The sequence below is a fragment of the Podarcis vaucheri genome (genome assembly GCF_965113315.1).
Source record: "Podarcis vaucheri genome assembly, chromosome: 7".
Taxonomy (NCBI): Eukaryota; Metazoa; Chordata; class Lepidosauria; order Squamata; family Lacertidae; genus Podarcis; species Podarcis vaucheri.
In genome coordinates, this window is record NC_138765.1 from 84,896,215 (window position 1) to 84,918,994 (window position 22,780).

Sequence of the window (22,780 nt, forward strand, 5' to 3'; positions counted from 1 at the left end):
ATATATTTTGGAAAGTTGCTTGTCTGTTCATTTAGCCACCTCTTAAGGTACTGTCACAAATTTGGCACGATGGTTCCTGAGATCAAGGAGCAAGTTTTCTTCCATGTCTGGATACAGCCAGACACCTTTGGAATCACAATGGAGGACTGAACCCTGCACTGATTTCAACCACTGATTTAAAAACTGCACTGATTTTTGTGTGTGTGCGTCTTAGAATTCCTGCACAACACGAGGTACGAGGCCCCTAGCAATAAAATTAAATAACGTGGTTTTGGAAGTAGTTGCTACTGCTGAGTCTTCAAGCTGTATGGTGACGATATGACATGACTGCTTCGGTGGTAATGCAAATTATTAGCAACTTACACCACTAGTAGGAGCAGGTTTCTTGCAGAATAAGAGGAAGCGGCTAGTGGGTCAGAGAGAAAAACTAAACATTACGTGCAATCATTTAATTGGAGTCAGGAAAAGGAATGATAAAAGATGACCAAGAATGGATCAAGCCCCAGTTAGGAAAGAATGTGAAGAGGAGAGACTTTAGCTTTCAAATCTCTATCTGCTGGAACTCTTTTTCTTAGAGGTAGCGATTGGAGGGAGCGGTTCGGCGGCGCCCAGAGCTGGGACTTTCACCCCTTTCTGTTTCAGCAACTGGTAAAAGTCTAGACGCTCTGTTATTATTTTCTGGAAGACAGATCCACAGAGGAGCTTTCTATTAGAAATGGAGGCAGCTATTCCATTCCCCCAGCCCGCTTCTGCATTGCAGCCACAGTGACAATCTGACTTCCACATGGTTACTTTTACCTGTAAGGACTCTAAAACTTCATCGTCTGTGAGTTCGGCCTGGGGAAACTTGAATCCAGGGGTGCTGTAAGTTGCCTGGATGATTCTGCTCCGAAACCTTTCAAACTTTCAGTGAAAAGAAGGGCGGGGGAATGAAGTGGACAGTGCCTTAGTTCAAAAATTAGAGAATGTCATTCCTTAGAATCAAAGCTAATGCAGTGAGGCAGAGGTCTCTCCCAGGCAACCAGTCTACATTCGTCCTGATCCACGTGCACAAAGATTCCGAGTAGGACCATTGCTTATTCTGATTTCTTTGGGAGAAGGTTGAACGACATTGCACCAAGCAGTCCTTATCGCTCACTTTCCAGTGGATATCCCTGTCACTTTCCTTACAGCAAAAGGTCTGGTTTCCCCCCGGAAGTGGGTTTATTGCACAAGAACACCAAATCCACCTGAGTTGCACAATCTGGATTTCCCAGCACGTGACTGAATCGCACCCCTGAAACAGGGACATTCTGGAAGCGGCCAGGATTCTCGGTTACTCATTTGCAAGAGCCATGTTTCATGCCATTTTCAAATTTTTGATTTGTTTCCATCTTTCAAAGAGCACTAGAAACTTCAATTCAGATTTTTATCCATTTAAAATAGCATGGCTTACCCCAAGGAACTCTGGGAAGCAGAAGAGGGGCAAATGGGGTACAGCCCCACAATAAGCAGCTCACCCCCCCCCCTGCCTGCCTGCCTTCTTGCTTACATCCAGCCCTGTGGATGGCCCTGGCTGTCCAATTCCTTCTCCTTAGCCCTAGCGTTGCCCTTGTGTTGCAGAAAGGAGGATGCAGTCAAAACTAGATCTGGCTCTGCTTGTCACTGGCAGTGGCTGCAGCTGTCACTGGCTCTGGTGCCACGTCCTGCCTCCCCACCAGCTCCAATGGGCACCAACCACCAGACTCTGGGAGCTGCCGTTTTGCAGACCAACAGAATTCAGTTCTGTTCCTGAGGTACTAGTGAAAATACTTTGGGCCTGTGTGTAGACATAAACGTACATTCATAACATTACATGCGCATATGCATGTAAGCATGCAAGCATGCATTAAACAGAGAAGGTCTTGGGTTCAATCCCTGGCAGGTTGCACTGGGCACAAAACTCCTGGAGAGCCTCTGCCAGTCAACATAAACCAGGGTTTCCCAAACTTGGGTCTCCAGCTGTTTTTGGACAACAGCTCCCATCATATCTAGCTAGCAGGACCAGTGGTCAGAGATGATGGGGACTGTAGTTCAAAAACAGCTGGAGATCCAAGTTTGGGAAGCCCTGGTGTAGACAATACTCAGCTAGATGGACCAACAGCCTTTGTTTTAACGGAGTTTAGTAGCATATTTTTGCACTGCTGTGGTGAAGGGTTGATAAGAAATGCAAATGGTAATAACGGTAATAACAAGGACATCATAGCAAGAACAGGGGTGGTAGTAGTGGTTGAAGAAGCCCTGCGATCTGTGGAGAAGATTACCCTGGCACTGATGGTCACCAGAGTGGCTCTGGTGTGCACCTCTGCCCGCTGCAAGATCTCCAGCTGCCTCTGCAGGTCCTTCTGCCGGCTCAGCTCCTTCCCAACATGGTGCTGATTCAGTAACAGCTCGGCCTGGAGCCGGTTGACGTTGCTCTGCAAGTCCTCAATCATCTGGCTCTTGTCAGTTATTTTGGATTCCAGATCAGCGAGGTCCTGCGTGGCAGGAGAGGAGAAAGATAGAACTGGTAACTAAGAGTAAGGATGGAGGTTTTGATTTGGTCTGCTTTCTAATGGGAAACTACCTAATTTGCAGTTCCCGGACTAATAAACAAACCGAAACCCAGCTATCCTTTGAAAATCCACACTGCACCGAATTTTTCTCCAGCCAAACACTGTGTGCAAACATAATTGAAATGTGAGAGGAGAGTGCAAAATGGCTGCTGTGGGGGCACGGCATCTCAGAAGATGGCTGCTGTCGTGGGACATCTTGGGCCAATCATTATCTCTCAGTCTAACCTACCTCAAAGGTAGGAAAAAAGAGGGGAGAGGGAGACACGTATACAGCACCTTGGAGGACAAGTGGGATAGAAATGTAGTAATTAATAAAGCAAAAAACAAAACAGAATAATGGCTTGAATGTAAGAGAGGCTGAGGCTGTAGAAACAGGAATGGCGCACGAAAAGCTCAGTCTCTTTTGCAGGTGCCTTAGGAATTACAGGCAAGCACACTGGTGCCCATGGGCACCACATTGGAGACCCACAATTAGAACTTAGGAACCTGCTTTGTGGATTCAGTTTGCATTTAGTGGCAAAGCCACCTGATTTGCACTTTCTGCAACAAGAAATGAACTGAAGCACAGTCCAGCCACTGAAATTCACACTTCCCCAAATTTTCCAGTGCAGTTCCCCAGACAGGTAAGGTGTAGGGGGAAATGCCTACGCTAGGGTGCAGCGCACCTGCAAATGCATATATATGGGGAAATATAATTTTAAAATGCCTCAAATTAGAGGAAAATGCATGCAACAATGGACATATGAGGAAGTTCATGAGGACTCCCCGCCACCCCCGACACACACACAAAATGCAAACTGATGTGGAAATGTGGAGAAGACCGGGAAAAATGAGAGAAACCAAAACTGAGATATTCGCCCTCCCTACTGGCAGGGAGCAGCAACTCACCTGCCTGAGACTGTAATTCTCTCTCTCGATGGAGCCCATCATTTCTTCGTGCTTCCTCTCCTCTCTCAAGTTGCTAAACTAAAATAAAAAGGCAAGCATGAGAAAGGGCTCCCTTGAGTATGTTCACGGCCCGGCGGAAATCCCAGCTGGAAGGTACAGCCCGTAAGAAGACAGGCAGCTTCCTTTGACTCAGCCAGAGCACAGCTGCATCGAACTCAGGATTGCCTTGATGACTTCAACTGCAGAATTCGCTCCCCCAGGAGGGAGCGATGGCTGCCAACCAATTGTTTAGGGTTAGACCAATTCATGGAGAAGGCTGTCAATGGATCCTAGCCCCAATGGCCATGCGCTGCCTCCGTAGTTGGGAGGCAGGAATGCTACTGGAACACCAGTTGCTGGAAAGCACAGGAGGGAAGGAGTGCTCTGGTGATTTGGGCCCCTGGGAGAACAGGATGCTGGACAAAATGGACCACCGGCCTGATGCAAGAGCAGGGCCCTTGGTACGTCCCTATGTCTACTCCCATCTGCCAGCAGCTCTGCAGGATCTCGGGCTGGGGACCTTTCCAGCACTGCCTGGAGATGCTGGGGATGGAACCCAGGAGAATTCTGCTTGCAAAGCGGATGCTCTACCACTAAGCCATGGCAACTTCCTCCAAGTGCCACGTGAACTTCCAGCCAGCCACAGACCTGCCATCTCACCATAAGGCCAGGAAGATCTTAGCAGCAAACCTGCTAGAAACATGTAGAGGGAGCAATCCATTCTCTCAGCCCTCTCAGGGACCTAGGAAGTTAGCTTAGGCTGAGTCAGACTACTGGTCCAACTAGCTCAGGATTGGCTGCATGAATGCCAGTGGCTGTCCAGGGTTTCAGAGAGGAGGCTGTTCCAAATCCTGATCTGGAGATAGCGGGGATTGAACTGGATACCTTCTCTTTCTCCAGTTAATTTTTATCTATTTTTACAAATCCATAATGAATTAAACAACTTTAAAACAGTGGTACCTCGGGTTACAGATGCTTCAGGTTACAGACTCTGCTAACTCAGAAATAGTACCTCGGGTTAAGAACTTTGCTTCAGGATAAGAACAGAAATTGCGCAGCAGCAGTGGGAGGCCCCATTAGCTAAAGTGGTACCTCAGGTTAAGAACAGTTTCAGGTTAAGAACTGACCTCCAGAACGAATTAAGTTCATAACCCGAGGTATCACTGTACAACTTTTTAAAAAATAAATAAATAATGGCTTCCCAGATGTACCAATAATTAACCCTTATTGCTGCTTATATTTCATAATTATCTCTAATTCACAATTTCCCCCTTTTGTACTTGTCCATTCATTTGTCAATTCCTGCTTGTACATTAGTTAACATTTCCAATGTTATGAAGTGAGGATTGCTCATCCGTTTATCAATCCACATTAACCCATTAATTATTATTTCTGAAACAAAACCTTCATTTCCCTCCATCTGTGTATATAAAAAACTTAATCATTCCCACTCCGTAGTTGTTTTCCATTCGATTCTTAATTTGTAACAAATTCACATCAAATTAATTTGAATTCCCTACATCTTTAAAAGTGTTCTGGAGTGGAGACCTTCCTTACAGAAAGCAGGTGCTCAACCACTGAGAAACGGCCCCCTCCTCACCATCTCATGCATTCAGCTATTTAAGAGCACGCCTTAAAAAATTTAAAGAATTCTCAGCCTTCCCCGCAATCCAAACCCAGCAGAACTGTGTAAACCCCCCAATCAACATACTTTCTTAGACATGGCTTCCAGCTGAGCTCCCCGCTCCCTCAGCTCCTTCTGCAATGATTCTCGTTCTGCGTGAGCTTTCCTGAGCTGGGATGCCTGAAAGGATAGCTGCCTTTGCACGGAAGATATCGCGCCTAGGTAATCAAAGGAAAGGCCCGTGAATGTGATCGAGGCCATCCAGTATGGATCGCCAGAAACTCTCCACTAGCATGAACCCTCTGAATTAACAAGAGAGGGACCTGCAAACCAATGTTGCTGTTTTGTTTTTGCCTTCTTGCAGGCATGCTCTCGTCCAATGGACAACCAATCCCAATCCCAGGAAACTCCATTCCATTCCCTGTGCCCTGGTTTTCTTTTCTTTTTCCAATGGGCTACCATGCCCAATCCCAGGAAACTCCATTCCATTCCCCATTCCCTGGTTTCCTTTTCTTTTTCCAACCAACACTCAGCAATCCATGGTTGCTGGGCACGCTCAGCTCTCATTGGGCTCTTGAGGAGGTCACCCGCTTAGGATTCCAAAATGATTGTTTTGCATTTCAACTAACCTCAGGGTTCCACTGAGCATGCTCACAACTCCCTCTTGTTTCTCAGTGGCCTCACCTTAGTTCCATTTCAATCAGTGTCTACAATGTGAGGTTGCCTCCAGAAGGGGTGACTCTTGGTTCCCCAAGGAAAATATTAGCCAACCCATTTCCATATATAACCATCTCAGCTTTCCAAAGTTACCTGTGGCCATGTCATAATCGAATTTCACTTTCTGCAGCTCGCCGTACAGCTTGTCGTTCATCCTCTGGAACTCGAGAAGCTTGCTAAAAAGGAGCTCCTCTTCCGATTCTTCCATATTCACTTCTTTGTAAGACCCACTTTCCACACGCATCTCTTCCTCGCCCTCCAAGCGTACCTTTTCCTGTATTTCAGAGTACTGTGCAGAGAGAGCGCAAAGAAAGACTGGGATGCCATAGTAAGGGCATGGGAGAAAGCCAATTTCGTTCGCGTTTTAACAGGAAACTACCCAATCTGCACTTCTCCAAATTTTGTACTGCAGCTCTCCAAGCAAGAAAAGCATGCAAAATATGCACACCCTAAGGAGAAGATTTGTATAGAAATGCATACCTTACTGAAAACAGCATTCAAAAATGCATTATAGTAGGGGAAACTGCATTCCCCCCCCCCAAAAAAAGGGTATATTAGGAGAAATCCACACTAAAATACTGGTGAATTCTCATGAGAATTTAGGGGTTGTTGGGGTTTTTTTTCCCTTCAAAAGTGCAAATTGCTGTAGAAATGTGCAGAACCAAATTTACAACTGGAAAATGAGGAAACTGGCCTCTGCTAGGTTCCTCTACTCAAACATTTCCCCTTCTTCCTCCATTTTCCCTGCCTGGATTAGACCTTTTACTCACCAATGAGGCAGAACTTTAGGGTACAGGTCCTGGGACCCCACAGAGTGAGCAGATGGGCCCCCGTTAAACGCAGCAGTAGGTCGGACCACATTTGGAAGTAAGCAAAGTGATGAGGATGACTTAGGCACATAAAACCTTTCTTAAACCAAGCCAGAAGCTTGCTCCACTTTGTTCAGCATTGTCTACATGGACTGGCAGCACCTCAAGAGGGTGACCTGGAGACACTGGGGATTGAACCTTCTAAAGGAAGACCAGAGTCTAAAACCACCTAACTTCACCACTGCTGATTCTGACCCTGATAAGGAGGGTGCCAGCCAGGTCAGTTTGGACACTAGAGAATGAGGTCTTGCTGTGGCCTGGGGGAAAGGCAGGATAGCAAGGGAAAGGGACTCCCAAGGGCCAGGTAGGCAATCGTGGGGGCCACAACTGAACCACAGGTCAAAGGGTGCCCATCTCTAGCTTGGGGAGGGGGCAGGGTTCTGCCCAGCCCCATAGACATTCTGTACTTCTGCAAATCTTTGTGTGTTCCCCATACCTGCAGAAACTTTTCCTCTTTTGTGTGGACGGTGCTGTTTCGGCTCTATGGACACCAGAGCTTGGGAAACGAATTTGCTACAAGTGTAGAAAAATTTCTCCCCGACTGGCCTTTGGGCTCACCTCTTTCTCCAGCTGCTCCAGTTCATTCTGATCCTTCAGCAGCGTCTTGCTAAGGCGAGCCATCTTGGAATCCACCTGTTTATCTGTCTGGGCCAGCTCCAATTTCAACCGCTCCAATTCCTGCCGAAGTTCTTCCGGAATGCTCTTCTGCTTCATAAGGACCGGCAGAGAGACACCTCGCCTGCGCAGGTTTGGGTCACTCACTTCCAGTTCCTTTTAAGGAGAGGGATAAAAGATTCAGAAGGCGATGAAGCTGGAAACTGAGGGCACAGCCCTCCAGTAACTTGGGGAAATGCTGCTAGAACTTGCAAGGTTATCTCAGAACTGTTGTAGGAAATACTGGGCACAGAGGATGCAAAGCATAGGAAGCATAGGGACTCTGCCTGCCATTGACTCTGGCTGTGCCTGCCACTGGCTTTGGCGCCACCTACTGTTGGCCTCCAGGCCTACCAATCCCTATAGGCACCAGCCACCACTGAGGGCGAATCCACCAAGCATATCTCCAAGCATTTGCCATTAGCACAGAGGCTGTGCATTCACTTGCCCTGCTCTCCCTTTAGTTGGATTGCAAAGTAAGAGCCCCTGGCACATATAGAGGCTTACAGAATTACACACAGACAGCCAATGTAGTGTCGTGTGGTTCGGGATCCTTCTTTTCATAGAACTGCAGAGTTGCAAGGGACCTCGTGAGTCATCTAGTCCAACCCTCCGCAATGCAGGAATCAGAGAATCAGAGAATTGTAGGGTTGGAAGGGACCATGGGGATTATCCAGTCCAACACCCTGCAATGAGGTAGCTGCCAGTGGTCCCCCATGGCTCGTATCCACTAGGAGCCTCTCTGTGTTCAGTGCCTTGGATCCCATTTTTGTGGCGCTCCCTTCCGGTTGAGGTCAGGCAGGCCTGTTGAATGTCCAGTGCTTCCTGATTTTTTTCTTTTCCAAAGATTATCTCAGCAGGTTGTTCAAGTGAACGCTGATTTCATAGTTTTAACTCACATTTCGTCTTACTGTATAGCGGTTAAGCGACATGCAAATTGTTGAAATGAAAATTTAAAAAACAGTGGTTCATGTGCCAAACTAGGACCCGGGAGACCCGGGTTCAGATCCCCACTTGGGTGTGAAGCCTGCTAGTTAACCCTGAGCTAGCCTCAGCCTCTCAGCTTAACCTACCACGCAGGGCTGTTGTGAGAACCACGTATACGCCAATCTCAGCTCCTTAGAGGAAAAGCAGCAGGACAGAAAGGCAGTCAATGAATAAACAGAGAAGAAGGACTGGGCCAACCTTCTGGGCGGGTCTCTCCACTGGGGCGAGCTCACCCCCCTGCTGGGCCTCCTCCAGCTGCATCTGCATCACTTCCAGCTCCTCCCGGAGGACTGAGATCACGTCATCCTTGCGGACGAGTTCCGCTTCCATCTTTTGCAAAGTTGTATCCTGGGGGGGGGGCGAGGGGGGGGAGATATGGGAACAGCCAGGTTGAGACCTCAAAGACACTTCCTACAGTTGCATGACATGGGCGCCCCACCAGGGCAATAAACACTTTGTCCATTTACATGGCAAGGGTGGGGGAACCTCAGGTAACAGGCCAAATGCAGCCGCCCAGGCTGCTCTTCCTGGCCCTTGCAGCACTCCTCGGCCCTTCCCCCTTACTGGCCCTACTCTCTGCCCTCCTTGAGAGTTTCTGCCTGGCTGGAAGGTGCTCCAGAGCTCGGCTCATGCCTCTTACTTGCCTTGGCAGAGTATGGAGAAATGGATGCTTCTGTATAGAAGCCCTGCTGGAATGTAGGCTGCTGTGCAAAGGGAAAGAGCTGCCCCCCCTGCCCCGCCTACTCTTCACCTCCGGCTGTGCCCCCTGCTGGCATGCGGGCCCCGCAGAAGGCTCTCCACAAGGGAATGTGGCCTCGAGCTGAAAACAGGGGCCCTGGACTGTTATATGGGGTAGGGAGGGAAGACAGCCATGTTCAGATACAAGGAGGACTACTGATGTAGCCCAATATTTTTTACTCTGACAGGCAGACAATCTCCAGGAGCCAGAGATCTTTCCATCAGCTGTATGTTCCCAAGCCCCAATTCATCATGCCGACTTGGGTCTATAAAGGCCCGTGTAGTTCAGGACCCCTATATCTTTCAGAGCGCTTCTCCTGGTGTTGAACCTACTCAGATCCACTGACCTGCACCAGAAGGCCCACTTTCGGGTGCCTCCCTGGAAGGGCACGTAGTGGAAATTGTAGAACTGCATATGCTTTGATAAATAGCCTACACATGGTATAAAAAACTGTAACTACAGAAGGATAGCTCTATTACTCTGGCTGTATTAAGGTTTGTCTGATGGAGAGCAGGCTCCAATATGGCAGGCATGCTTTCCGCCTGAGAACGGGACTTAGTTTCCATGCACCTGTAAAACTAAGGTGAGGGCATGGCTCTATATAAGCCTGCGTAATTCATAGGCTTGCAGTTTCCACTTTTGCGTTCTCCCCAGAGGCTGCTGCTGTGACCAAGTAAAGTTGCCTTAAACATCACAACAGTGTGGTTATACTGAAGCACTCCACTACAGGCATGAGTCCCCCCATGCTCAGCATCCAGGGTACCAGGATGGGCCTGGCCAGTGCCAGTGCTTTCCAGTAAGCCTTGCACGGCCCAGTTCCCTGCTCCCTTTCCTCTGCCAAGCTGCTTTGACAGTTACATCCTCACCTTTTCCCGCAGCAGACTGACGTACCATGGGATTCTGCTTCCTTTGCGGGTTTGGCTTTTCAGGTAGACGTCGCCTATGAAGCCCTCGGTGAAACTTTCCCACTTAGGCAACGCAGACATGCTCTGAGTAGATGAGGCTGGACAATCTGTGCGCGCAATGGCAACGGAGTGGAGGAGAGAAAGGCACCGTCAAGGTAGTGCTATGGATCATCTCCGACGCTAGTCCTGAATCTGCTGGGATGCGACTGAAACCCACACGGGTCTAGCAATCGTCTGGAAGCACCCAGGGTGCCATGGGCAATAGTGGAGCCCTTTAACGATACATTTAATACATTGCCATTATAAAAAGAAGGCTGTCCTGGGATGTAGCACATCGGAAGGCTAGAAATTGTCCAGCTCAGCTGCCTGAAAAGAGGCGAGTTATAGCAGCTGAAACGAAAGCACTGCAGTTTTGTTTAAGCATAGCCAAAGCTGCCTGCCCCACACCCCTTCCTGCATAGTCCTGAGATGTAAACTCCGGTTTGCAGCAGGAAGGGGAGGGGAGGGGAGGGATCTGTGTGGGAACCAGCAAGTCAGACAAAGGCACTCACATCTGAGGCAGCTCTTTGACTCAAAGATACCTGGTCTCTGAAGTATCAATTTCCGTTCTTCCAAGGATTGCTGGCAGGACAGACTTATGGTGCTGATGTTGCAAGGCAGGTGGCCTTTGGTTATCTCATTCTCTGCAAGGAGAAGGGGGAGGAGGAGGAGGAGGAGGAAGGAGACGGTTACATGGGTCTTTCACACACACAGTGCATGGAAATCGCCAATAATGGAGGCACCACTTTTTCAGTTTAGACAGCATGCAGCATGCAGCAAAACAAAACCTTCAGCTCTCAGCAGGTTGTTGGATGATCACAACTCCCCTCTTCCCTGACCACTGGCCATGATAGTTGAGGCTGGTGGGAACTGAAGTCCAGCAACATCCTGGAGGACCACTGGTTCTCATGCCCACACGAAGAGACATTTTGGACGTGAGAAGATTATGGAAGGGGGCAGGTTAGGGTTACAACAGCACTTAGCAAGCTCAGGAGTCGGTTATCTGGAATGTACGTCAACATCCTGACAGTTCAAGTAAGATTTTCTTGAGTTCAGTTAGGATGCCTTCTTGATTGATGATGGATGGAAAGGTGCTCATTAAAGTACTTTGATGACTGCTTGCTCCTAGCGTGGGTGAGGCCAGAGGCAAAACTGGGTGGAGCAATAAATTTAAACTTTTGCGGTAGACTAGTCTCTATAGGCACCCCCCCCACCTCTCTCTATCCTTCCTGTGTGTTGACGAGGGGGGAGTGTAGGACTAGGGCAGAGTTTCCCAAACTTGGGCCTCCAACTGTTTTTGGACTACAATTCCCATCGTCCTTGACCACTGGTCCTGCTAGCTAGGGAAAGGAAAGGAGATGTTGGCAGAGTACAATGATGCATCTCAGCCAGACAAAAGCACACATGCAGGTACACAGCAGGGGTGTGGGCTGTGAACAGGATGTAGCCTGGAGAGAGTCCCAAAGGCCCAAAAGAGAGGCTTGAAGGGCCATCTTTGGTGCTGGGCTGAGGTTCCCCATCTCTGCACCACAGAAAAACACAGCCCATTGCTCCACCTAACTCAGGGATGGGGAACCTGCTGCCTTCCGTATGTTGTTGGACTCCCAGCTCCCACCACTACTTACCATTGGCCATGCTGGCTGGGGGCTGATGGGAGTTGCAGCCCAGCAGTGCCTGGATGGAGAACCATAGGTTGGGGAAAGCTGTCCTCCAGCCCACTACACCACCCTGGTCTCCCACAGAGACTGCCTCTTCCTCTTGAGCCTTACCAAGGTCAGATGTTGAAGTAGCTCTGTGGCTGTACCTGGGGCACCCAGGGCGCATGAGGAAGGATTTCCGCAGTTCCTCCTCGGGCATGCCGGGAGACCTTGTAGGGCTCGCCAGCTGTTCCTTAGCCTGGGGAAGGAGAGGAATTGAGGGTGCAAAGGAGACGAAAAAGGAGGCACCACATCGGCAACCTCTGCTGTTAACGGCATCATGCACTGAGCAGGCAGGGCTGGACTAAATGATGTCCAGGGCCCTTTCAAATTCCTGCTAGGATTCTGCTCGTATCAAGGCTTTGCCTACCTGCTTCTCATAGTACTCCCTCCCTGCTTGGCCTGCTTTGCTGGAGATGGTTTTGCCGCTGGATGGAGGAGTCCACACCGGATTGTTCTGCTGCGACTGCTGCCGCTGCTTCCGTTTGCTCATTTCCTGCAGCACTGTGAAGCTCTTCCTCATCAAGGTGTCGCGTTCCTCCATGAGGGCAGCGGCTCAGGTGCTCCCGTTGCAACAAAGGGGTAAAGAGCCCTGCAAAGTTGAAAAGCCTGTTATGAGAAAAAGAGACCTTCTTATTGTCAGATGGGGTATATAGGACTGAACAAAGACTGTGAGCCTATGCACACTGTGCCTGTGGATAGACACCCCCCCCCCACACACGCCTACTGAACATGAGTGGGACATACTTACGACTGAGACGAGCTTGGCTGCTGGATCAGGCCAAAGGCTAATCCAACCTGGACCACGTGCTTGTCATCTGAGGCCCTTCTCTACATCCCCCATCCCAGAGAAGTTTGGAGGGTGACAAGAGCCGGGCCTTTTCTGTGGTGGCTCCCCGATTGTAGAACACTCTCCCCAGAGCCATCATTACATGTCTTTAGGCACCAGACAAAAACATTATTCTTTACCCAGGCCTTTAGCCACTAAATAACCTCTAGCCTGTGGAAAGTGTGTTGGAGAGGACTGTGATGATGACTATTGCCTAATTAGGCTGTCTGTACGTATGCTTTTTATGTTTTTTATCATGGGTGTTCTGTAATGTGTTTTTAATGTTGGACATAGCCCTGGGATCTTTTGATAGCTGGCGATATAAAAATTGAATTCATAATAATAAAAGTCCAAAGTCCTGTCTTTGGAGTGGCCAACCAGAAGCCCCTGGGAAGCCTGTCAGCAGGACCTGAGTGAAGATATACTCTCTCCCAGCAAAAGGTATTCAAGAGGTCTAGCCACAGGTAACATTATCCTCCACAAATAACATCACTTCCACTCTTAAAGCTTACCTTTGAGTAAATGCAGTTAGGAACGTGGCATAAAGCAATCTATTTCAGGGCCGCAAGGTTTAGTGGCTAGATGAACCAATCAAATGTTTATGTCGATCCGTCCGGAAAGACAAATTATAAAATGGTGGGGCTTAGTCAACAAGGAGAGACCCACATTTATTTCCTTTTCCAGCTGTTTTCGATGTGCTGGTATGTTCTAACAACTGGAAAAGAAGTGGGGGGGGGGAGAGAAGATTACAGACAGCCTGTCCTAACATGTGACAGCAGACAGTTTTAAGTGTGGGTGGTTAAATTTTAAGTTCAGCGTATATACCAAACTATCTCTATACTTTTTTTTTAAGCACCCATATCAAGGTTTGATGATGTGCATAGTTATTTAAATTCATCAATTAATCCATTAAAAAGAAGTCAATTTAATATGTTTGGGGTGCTTTAAACCTCGCCGTGGGTCGGACCCTGGGGAAACCTTCCAACGACGATTCTAGGAAGGCTACCAGCGCACGCATGCGCATCGGAAGCCGGCAAGCGCAACAAAGGCGGGGCCAAAAGGCAGAGGCGGGGCCTGTTCTCTTATTCTCTCTCTGGCCGTTGTGCTGAAGCTTCTCTTGGCCTTTCGCTCCGCTCTCCTCCTCCTCCTCCTCCTTCCCCCTCACCTGCCAAGGGGACACGGGCCGCGCGAGCCGGAGCCCGGCCAAGGAGCGCGCTGGCTGGTTCCCTGCCTGCGCGGCCTAATGCGGTTGCTTAGCAACGCGGAAGCGGAACTACAGCCCTCTGGCGCATGCGCTTCGGCGTCGTGTCTTTAATACACCGAGTTCTGATTGGTCGCCTCTCCCACGCTCGTTCCGCCGCATGCGCGCGGCCGACTCGGGCTCCTCACGTGGTTTCCGACCTCCAGGACCTTGTAAGTAGCGTCTCTACGGTTGTCGCTTGGAGGGGAATTGTGGTCGTGTGAGCGCGCCGAGTTGCCTTGCGCGGGTTTGGGGAATAGCAGCTAAGGGCTCAGGCAGCAGGTACAGCTCGCCACGCGGGGGAGAAGCCGGCTGCTTCAATCAGCCCCTTTTCTCGGAACCATGTGGACTCGCGCCTTACTTTATTTTGAGGGGAAGGAGCGTAGCTCAGTGGTTGAGCATCTGCTTTGCATCTGGAAGGTCCCAAGGTAGGGAGTGTACGCTATGTGAGACCTTGCAGAGCCGCTGCGGATAGATAACTGCTAAATTCAGGGTCGCGGCCTGTCCTGTATAATACAGGATTGTCCCGTATTTCAGTGTAAGAAGCTCTCTCTCTGTGTGTGTGTCTCTCTTACTCTGCCAAGTTAGGCATCCTCTCCAAATGCATGTGTTCGAAAGGGTGTGAGAAAGGTCATGTATTTAAGCTGTGGGTAGCCAAGCACAGACAGATTTACAACTTCGTGGATGTGGGCGTGTGACAAATTTCAGAGGCGCCAATAGATTGTAATAGATTGCTTTGAATTCACTTCAGCACCAGCTGGAAAAAAAATAATAACCCCCCCCCCCAACTGCTCTGCCCCATCCTGTCCTATATTTTGCCAGAACAAAGGTGGCAGTCGTAAATGGACTGGTGGTCTGACTGTATAAAAAGAGCTGTCTACATTTCTGGGTTAGGGATAATTGAAGAATAGACCACAAGGATTCTGTGTTCTCATTCCCTGGGCCTAACTTCTATTCCACATCCCCCTCTCTCATTTATTTTAGAATTGCAGAAATTTAGGTAGCCTGGTTCCTCATTTCATAACTGTAAGCTGATGGCGCTTTTTTGTTTGTTTTAATATGAGACTGCTACTGAGTGTTGGGATCTGATTTGTTACCTCTGTTTCCCCTTCTCTACAGGAACCAGACATCATGGTTCAGCTGGGTAAGTGGGATTACCGTATTTTTCACCCTATAGGGCACACTTATTTTTGGGGGGGGGAGGATAAAGGGGAAAAATTATTTCCCCCCCCCAAGCTTGCGGGTCCGGGAGCGACGGCGAGGTTGCATTCAATAGTACCATTGTTTAAGGGACGTGGGTAGCGCTGCGGTCTAAACTGCTGAGCCTCTTGGGCTTGCCTATGAGAAGGTTGGCGGTTCGAATCCCCGTGACAGGGTGAGCTCCCGTTGCTCGGTCCCAGCTCCTGCCAACCTAGCAGTTCGAAAGCACGCCAAAAAGTGCAAGTAGATAAATAGGTACCGCTCCGGCAGGAATGTAAACGGCGTTTCGGAGTGCTGCTCTGCTTTGTGGTCCGTTGCGCCACATGACCCGGAAAAACTGTCTGCGACAAACGCCGGCTCCCTCAGCCTGTAAAGCGAGATGAGCACTGTAACCCCAGAGTCATCTGCGAGTGGACTTGCCTGTCAGGGGTCCTTTAACTTTACCTTTTTTTTACCATTGTTTAAAGACTGAAACGACTTAAAAATTAACTGTAACTAAACAGATATTTGGTACTTCTAGGCGGGGTGGGGTGTAAAAACAAAAATCAGCATTTATGAGTGATATATATTGCAGATGAAGAAAAGCACTATGGAGTTGGTGGTCATCACTGCCTCCATTGGGAGCGAGTTCTACAGCTTAACTGTGCTCTGTGTAAAGAAGTATTTCCTTCAGCTTGTTTAACCACTGGAGGGAAATCTTCAATAAATGCAGGGTTTCTGTTGACATTGCCTTTGCACGGTCTCCCTTCCAGGGCGCTGCCTCCTGAAAAAGTACTACAACGCGCATACCGTCATCCGCTTTGCTATGGGTGGCTGCGCCAACAGGCCTTACTTTCGGACCGTGGCTGCACAGAACAAGTGAGCCCGGGACGGGAAGCACCTGGAGCAGATTGGGTGCTACGACCCGCTTCCCAACGACCACAACGAGAGGATCGTTGGTGTGAACTTCGAGCGGCTGAAATACTGGATTGCCAATGGCGCCCATCTCACCAAGCCCGTCGAGAAACTTCTGGGTAATGCCACCTGGTTTCCTTCTTTTTGGGGGGGGGGGATGTTGCTCCTGTTTTGTTGTCGCTTTCTGTGTTCCCTTACTTAGATTGACATTTTGCTTGTTGAACAAAGCATTTATACAAAAATTAAATGTGTTTTATATTTTGAATGGTTTCCCCACCATGCCAAACTCCTGCATTATTTTAACCTATCCTTGTGGTGGGGTTTTGCTGAATAAAATTCTGATTATTGTACAGTTATCCATTGAACTTAGGCAGTTCCTGATAATGACGATTCATAAAATCATACGAAGGGTATAAGGGGCCCCAGGGCTCCTCCAATTCAACTACCTTCAATGCAGGAATTTTTTTTCTTAATCCTCCCGTTTATTTTTAAGCTGAGAATTTGTCTGGGGGAACAAGTGGAACAGAAAGCACAGCGTGCTTCCTGATGTCACAGGCAACCAGGCAATCAGTTCTTTCACAGCTTTGCGTTGGGGAAGCTGTATCTTTTTGGACTCCCAACTCCCATTATCCCTAACCATTGGCCATTGGGTCAGATGAGAGTTGTAGTCTTAACAGCAGCATGCACCCCTGACATATGACTGCAAAATTGTCGGTACATTTTCTGAAGGCGATGAACTCCAGATTTTGTGTGTCCTGACTCTCCCCACCGTGCTATGCTTTAGACAGTTGACCTCGAGACATAATGCAGGGAAGGAGAGCTTCAGAACCAGGAACCAAATGTGGCCCTCCAGCCCTCTGTATCTGGCCCTCAGAATTCTGCCTAAGCCACATCCCCTCACTGCTCCTGCTTCACACTCTCAGGTGTCTGGCTTGAACTCTGATAATGTGTCTTTGCTTAGCTTCCTGGATGGAGGATAGGGAAAGCAGCCTATTGTGCAAAGGTAATAACTGCACAAATTGCTCCAGCCGCTTTTGCCTCTGGCCTCATGCACCATTCATACATGCCCCCTGGAAAGTTGACCGGAAGCGAATGTGACCCATCAGGCTGAGAGAGGTTTCCCCACCCTTGCTGTGAAGAGTCTAGACAGCAACAGCAAAGTGCCTTTTCTTTCCTCCGCCCAGGGCTTTCTGGATTCCTCCCCCTGCATCCGATGACCATCACAAACGCCGAGAGAGTGAGGAAAGCCCAAGCCCAGCAGGCTGAGAGGGCTGCTGAGGAAGAAGCCAGCCCAGCTCAGAATGAATAAAGAGCAAAGTGTGGGGCTCTCGCTACCAGCTCCTCGAAGGCAGGGCCAGGATGAAGGACCGCCTGTTGTGCAGGAGAAGCGAGCAGACACAGGCTCTGTCTCTGTTTGCAACATGATAGAGCCGCAGCCTTCTTCAGGTTTGGTGACGTGTGGCCCGCCAGATGCTCCTGGACCCTCCTCAACCCCTGCAGGAATGACCAGTGGGCAGGGATGGTGGGAGCTGGAGCCCACTTCCACCTGGAGGGCTGCAGCTTCCCCACCCCATGGCCTAGCTCACAGCCTGACTCGACAGAAGCGTTGTAACACCTGCTAAGAGAGGTACTTCCAGGAACGTGGGATGGGAGCCTTTGCAGGACTGCAACTCCCATGATACCTGTCTACTGCCTTTGCTGCCAGTTGGGCATTTATCATCATCCAACCATCCGCAGGTTTCCTGCTCCCATCTTTAAAAATTCAGTTCTTTCTCCACCTCTTGGCCAGATTTAACGCTTCTCTGGTGTCTGCAGAGTCACTGCCTTGTGAGATACTTTATTGGGGGAAAGGCTTTCCTCCTGGACCACTTTGGCAGAGGAATGTTAATGGACTGATGGGAGGGAAGGGAAGTTTTCCATCTACGCACCTGCCTGCTGATCTGCCTCCTCCCACTAAAAAGGTGCAAAATCCAGCTTTCTGGTAAATAAAAAAAAATAAAGTTTCTAGGTCTTGGTATGTTGTATATATGAAAGTCCGAGGAGGCCTAAGAAGAGGCGTGTCTGGCAAAACAACAAAATCATTTGCAGGGGTTAGTGGATAAGATTTGAGGGCCCTGGCCACCTCTTGACCATGACAAGCAGAGTAAACAGTACTAAAGAATCATAGAATTATAGACTTGGAAGGGACCCTGAGGATCATCTAGTCCTGCAGTGTAGGAATAAGCTGATGTCCCATATGGGGCTCAAACCTGCAACCTTGGCACTATCAGCACCATGATCTAAGTAGTCTTGCTTTGTGGGTTTCCTCCTCAGTGGTAGAGCACATGCTCTTTTTCTTTTTGCATTCGGCAGACCCCAAAGGCAGATCAGTCTGCAAAACGGCTTTTATTATTTATTTTGTGAAATTTATACATCGCTTGAATGATTATTTTTTTTAAGACCTCAAAGCGGTTTGCAAAAAGATAGAACAAAATCAATAAAAATTCACAGCTTCACTTTAAAACATGCAAAGCTTAAAATAGTAAAACAGTTTGAAGTTACTTCAACTTTCTAAGCATCTGGGCAGGCTGGTCTAAACAAGAATGTTTTTATCAGACATTGAATAACGTGAAGGCTCAATCTCAAAAGGCAGGAAGTCCCAAATTGCAGGTGCTGCCATAATGTGCAACCGAATTCTTACAAAAGCAGAGTCAGACATTGGGCCCATTCTCTCTACACAAGTATTTCTCAAATGGGTCTCCAGCTGTTGTTGGGCTCCAACTCCCATCATCCCTAGCTAGCGGGACCAGTGGGCAGGGATGATGGGAGTTGTAGTCCAACTCCACCTGGGGACCCAAGGTTGAGAAACACTGCACACTGACTGGCAGCACCTCTGCAGGGTTCTCTCCCAGCCCTACTGGGAGATGCCAGGAATTCATAGCATCACAGAACTGTATAATTATACCTTCTGCGTGCAAAGCAGATGTTCTGCTAGCAGCTGGCAAAGGAGGGGTAGAACACTCCGTTAGAACGTAAGAACTTTGCTGATGCCAATCGAAAGGGCCCATCTAGTCCAGGGTCCAGTTCAGTCTCCCCCTCCCCAGGAGGGCAGCTAGATGCCGACAAGGAGGGGATGAATGAAACACAATATTGCTTCCAAGCAACTAAGTATTCAGACACATACTGCCTCCATTACTGGACCTCTGGGTATAGGGCAATATATAAATTAATACTTAATAACAGTATATAGCCAATGTGGCTACTAGCCACTGATTGCTTTATCGTTTGTAAATTTGTCTGAAAGGGAGGGGCTAAATTTGTCTGAAGGGAAGTTCAGTGGTAGAGAATCTGCTTTGCATACAGAATATTACCATCAGTGCTTTGTTACTCACCTAAAGTGTCTCAAGGTGATGTACATGAATGGCCATTCAAAACCAGAAAATGCATTTAAAACAAAACTCAAACTATACCTAAGACTGATACATGTGGCAAAGACCCATTCACCCTGCTGGGAAAACCAGCCAGAACAAAAATGTCTTCATTTGTTTCAGAAAACGCAGGTGTTGGGCACCTGTTGTAACTCAATGTGCGCTACTCCAGATAATGGGTGGCTGTTGTGATGGAATAACAGTTCCATTGGGGCATTAAATTCAGGTAGGTAGCTGTGTTGATCTGATGCAGTAGATATATATATATATATATATATATATATATATATATATATATATATATATGCAGGTTTTGGTGTCTTCGGGTGTCTTCCCGTGTAAGAGTCGGGGTGTCTGTGCGACGTTTCGACGAGGTCTCACTCGTCATCTTCAGGCTGGTGCTTTCGGCTTCTTGTTACTGGAACAGAGCAGAGTCTGGTGTTTGAGTTCCTATAAATACTGTTGAGGGGTGTGGTGTATAGCCTCCAACGTTCTGGGCAGAGAGGAAGTTCCTAGATTAGTGTGCCTTTTCTTCTTTTGTTCCTTAATTACTTGAGGGATATCTTGGGTGATTTCATGAGTGATATTCTGAATATCACTGGGTGGGTCATTAAGTGTAGATTAGTTGCTAAAGCTTTCGTGTCTTGACCTCTTGAGCTTGTGAAGAGTTTTTCTGAGAAGATGGCTGTGCTGCATTTAGTTGTGCTCTGGCTTGGCTTCGTGTATAGGGGCGAGCTATGGTTTTGTGCCTTGTGCCAGCCAGATCTGTGTAGGGATTGCAGGGGGGTGCAGCATCCGGAGGTGCCACTATAGTTTGGTTACTGGATGGAGTCTGTAATATGTCTGTGGAGAGGGTCTGGGTTTGGGTCTGGTGTGGTTGATTGGTGACGGCGTTCTGTGTGCCTCTGGTTCTGGTGTCGGTTTTTGTGGGGAGGGCTAATTTCCAGATGTCTGGCAGGCGGGACGTGTCGTCACGCTTGTTCATGTTGTGAGGGTGTTTCTCTATCTCGATGGCTTCCATGATTATTCTCTTGTGGTGATGTTCCATGTTAAAGAGCAATTTGGAATCTGCAAAATTAATTTCGTGTCCTGTTTCTTTCATGTGTTGGAAAAGAGAGGAAGTTTTTTCTTCTTTTTTGACGGCATTCTTGTGTTCTGCGATACGTGCATTTATTCGTCTGTTTGTTTGTCCAATGTACGTGGCTGGGCAGACTTTGCAGGGTATTTCATAGACCCCTTGGTTTTCCAGCTGGATTTTGTCTTTTGGGTTTCTGAGGATATTGGCTATTTTTTGGTTGGTGCAGAAGGCTGTTTTGATATTGTGTTTATGGAGGATTTTGCTGATTTTGTCTGTAGTGCCCTTGATATAAGGAAGGAGGGCCATGCCATTGTTTTCTTCTGTGTCTTGGTTTTTGGGGGGTGTTTCTTTTTGGATTAGCTTCGTAACCCTGTTTTTCTGGTATCCATTGGCGATTAACACATTTGAGAGATTCTGTAACTCAGTTGTCAAGTGGTCTTTGTCAGCCAGGCGTTTGGTTCTGGAGATGAGAGTCTTGGCTACGGAGTTTATTTGTGCAGGGTGGTGGTGTGATTGTGCATGTAAGTAGCGGTTGGTGTGTGTTTTTTTCCGGTAGATAGTGTGTCCTAGGGAGCCATCAGGTTTTTTGTAGATTAGGACGTCAAGAAAGGGGAGTTGGTTGTTGTCTTCTATTTCCATAGTGAATTGTATTTTGGGGTGTAGGCTGTTGAGATGTGTGAGGAAGCTATCTAGTTTTTCTTTCCCGTGTGGCCAAATTACAAAGGTGTCGTCAACATATCTGAGCCAAAGTTTGGGTTTGTGTTCTGACTTGTCTAAAGCATTGGTTTCAAAGTGTTCCATGTACAAATTTGCGATGACCGGTGAGAGGGGTGATCCCATAGGTGCTCCTTCTATCTGTTTGTATGCTGCACCCCCCTGCAATCCCTACACAGATCTGGCTGGCACAAGGCACAAAACCATAGCTCGCCCCTATACACGAAGCCAAGCCAGAGCACAACTAAATGCAGCACAGCCATCTTCTCAGAAAAAACTCTTCACAAGCTCAAGAGGTCAAGACACGAAAGCTTTAGCAACTAATCTACACTTAATGACCCACCCAGTGATATTCAGAATATCACTCATGAAATCACCCAAGATATCCCTCAAGTAATTAAGGAACAAAAGAAGAAAAGGCACACTAATCTAGGAACTTCCTCTCTGCCCAGAACGTTGGAGGCTATACACCACACCCCTCAACAGTATTTATAGGAACTCAAACACCAGACTCTGCTCTGTTCCAGTAACAAGAAGCCGAAAGCACCAGCCTGAAGATGACGAGTGAGACCTCGTCAAAACGTCGCACAGACACCCCGACTCTTACACGGGAAGACACCCGAAGACACCAAAACCTGCATTCCTGTACCCGTGAAAATCTACGAAAGCATATATATATATATATATATATATGCAGGTTTTGGTGTCTTCGGGTGTCTTCCCGTGTAAGAGTTGGGGTGTCTGTGCGACGTTTCGACGAGGTCTCACTCGTCATCTTCAGGCTGGTGCTTTCGGCTTCTTGTTACTGCATGTTTTCAGCAGCACCGGAGCACACTGCTCCGGTGCTGCTGAAAACATGCAGTAACAAGAAGCCGAAAGCACCAGCCTGAAGATGACGAGTGAGACCTCGTCGAAACGTCGCACAGACACCCCGACTCTTACACGGGAAGACACCCGAAGACACCAAAACCTGCATTCCTGTACCCGTGAAAATCTACGAAAGCAAATATATATATATATATATATATATATATGAATAAAAAAATTGTCCAGTAGCATCTTAGAGACCAACTAAGTTTGTTCTTGGTATGAGCTTTCGTGTGCATGCACACTTCTTCAGATACACTGAAACAGAAGTCACCAGACCTTTATATACTGAGAGGGTGGAGAGCGGTAAGTTTACCACACCTATCAGCCAATCACCCATTCCCACCACCCTTCTGAGTAATACCCCTCCCCACCCTCCCACTATATATAAAGGTCTGGCGACTTCTGTTTCAGTGTATCTGAAGAGGTGTGCATGCACACGAAAGCTCATACCAAGAACAAACTTAGTTGGTCTGTAAGGTGCTACTGGAAGGATTTTTTTCATTTTGTTTCGACTACGGCAGACCAACACGGCTACCTAGCTGTAATAAAGAACAGAAGGTCGGCGGTTTGAATCCCTGCGATGGGGTGAGCTCCAGTTGCTCGGTCCCTGCTCCTGTCAACCTAGCAGTTCAAAAGCACATCAAAGTGCAAGTAGATAAAGGGGTCCCTTTACCTTTTTAAGGTGCTACTGGACAATTTTTATGTGTATTTCTATTGGGGCATTAAAACATCCTTAATTAAAATATCTCGTTCTCTGGCATCTTCAGGTAGGAAGGGGAAACGGGCAGCTGTCTGAAACTCTGGTGGGGAGCTCCTC

General features: G+C 48.1%; 1 protein-coding gene and 1 pseudogene across 2 annotated transcripts; one reads left to right on the top strand and one right to left on the bottom strand.

Annotated features, from left to right (window-relative positions):
• Positions 1–434: 434 nt before the first annotated feature.
• On the bottom strand, positions 435–13,174 carry LOC309538148 (coiled-coil domain-containing protein 27-like). The gene is made up of 12 exons (XM_082233441.1): positions 13,073–13,174; positions 12,102–12,323; positions 11,804–11,930; positions 10,547–10,678; positions 9,957–10,102; positions 8,541–8,699; positions 7,269–7,481; positions 5,935–6,130; positions 5,212–5,342; positions 3,462–3,539; positions 2,283–2,495; positions 435–903 (listed from the first exon to the last, which is right to left on the bottom strand). The coding sequence occupies exons 2-12, from the start codon at positions 12,273–12,275 to the stop codon at positions 550–552; spliced, it is 1,923 nt and encodes a 640-aa protein (XP_082089567.1). The 5' UTR covers positions 12,276–12,323; positions 13,073–13,174; the 3' UTR covers positions 435–549.
• A 705-nt stretch (positions 13,175–13,879) lies between these two features.
• Positions 13,880–17,901, top strand: LOC309538153 (small ribosomal subunit protein bS16m-like; annotated as a pseudogene). The gene is made up of 4 exons (XR_014224529.1): positions 13,880–13,973; positions 14,920–14,944; positions 15,753–16,013; positions 17,079–17,901. The product of XR_014224529.1 is annotated as a small ribosomal subunit protein bS16m-like (transcript).
• Positions 17,902–22,780: the final 4,879 nt, after the last annotated feature.

What these genes read in the sequence shown, in the direction of transcription:
- LOC309538148 (XM_082233441.1), bottom strand. Translation starts at nt 12,275, where the DNA reads ATGGAGGAACGCGACACCTTGATGAGGAAGAGCTTCACAGTGCTGCAG. An exon ending in AGAATTACAGTCTCAGGCAG is followed by an intron (nt 2,496 to 3,461) that starts GTGAGTTGCTGC and finishes CCTGCCACGCAG; the next exon opens with GACCTCGCTGATCTGGAATC. An exon ending in TGGTGACCATCAGTGCCAGG is followed by an intron (nt 904 to 2,282) that starts GTAATCTTCTCC and finishes TTTCACTGAAAG; the next exon opens with TTTGAAAGGTTTCGGAGCAG.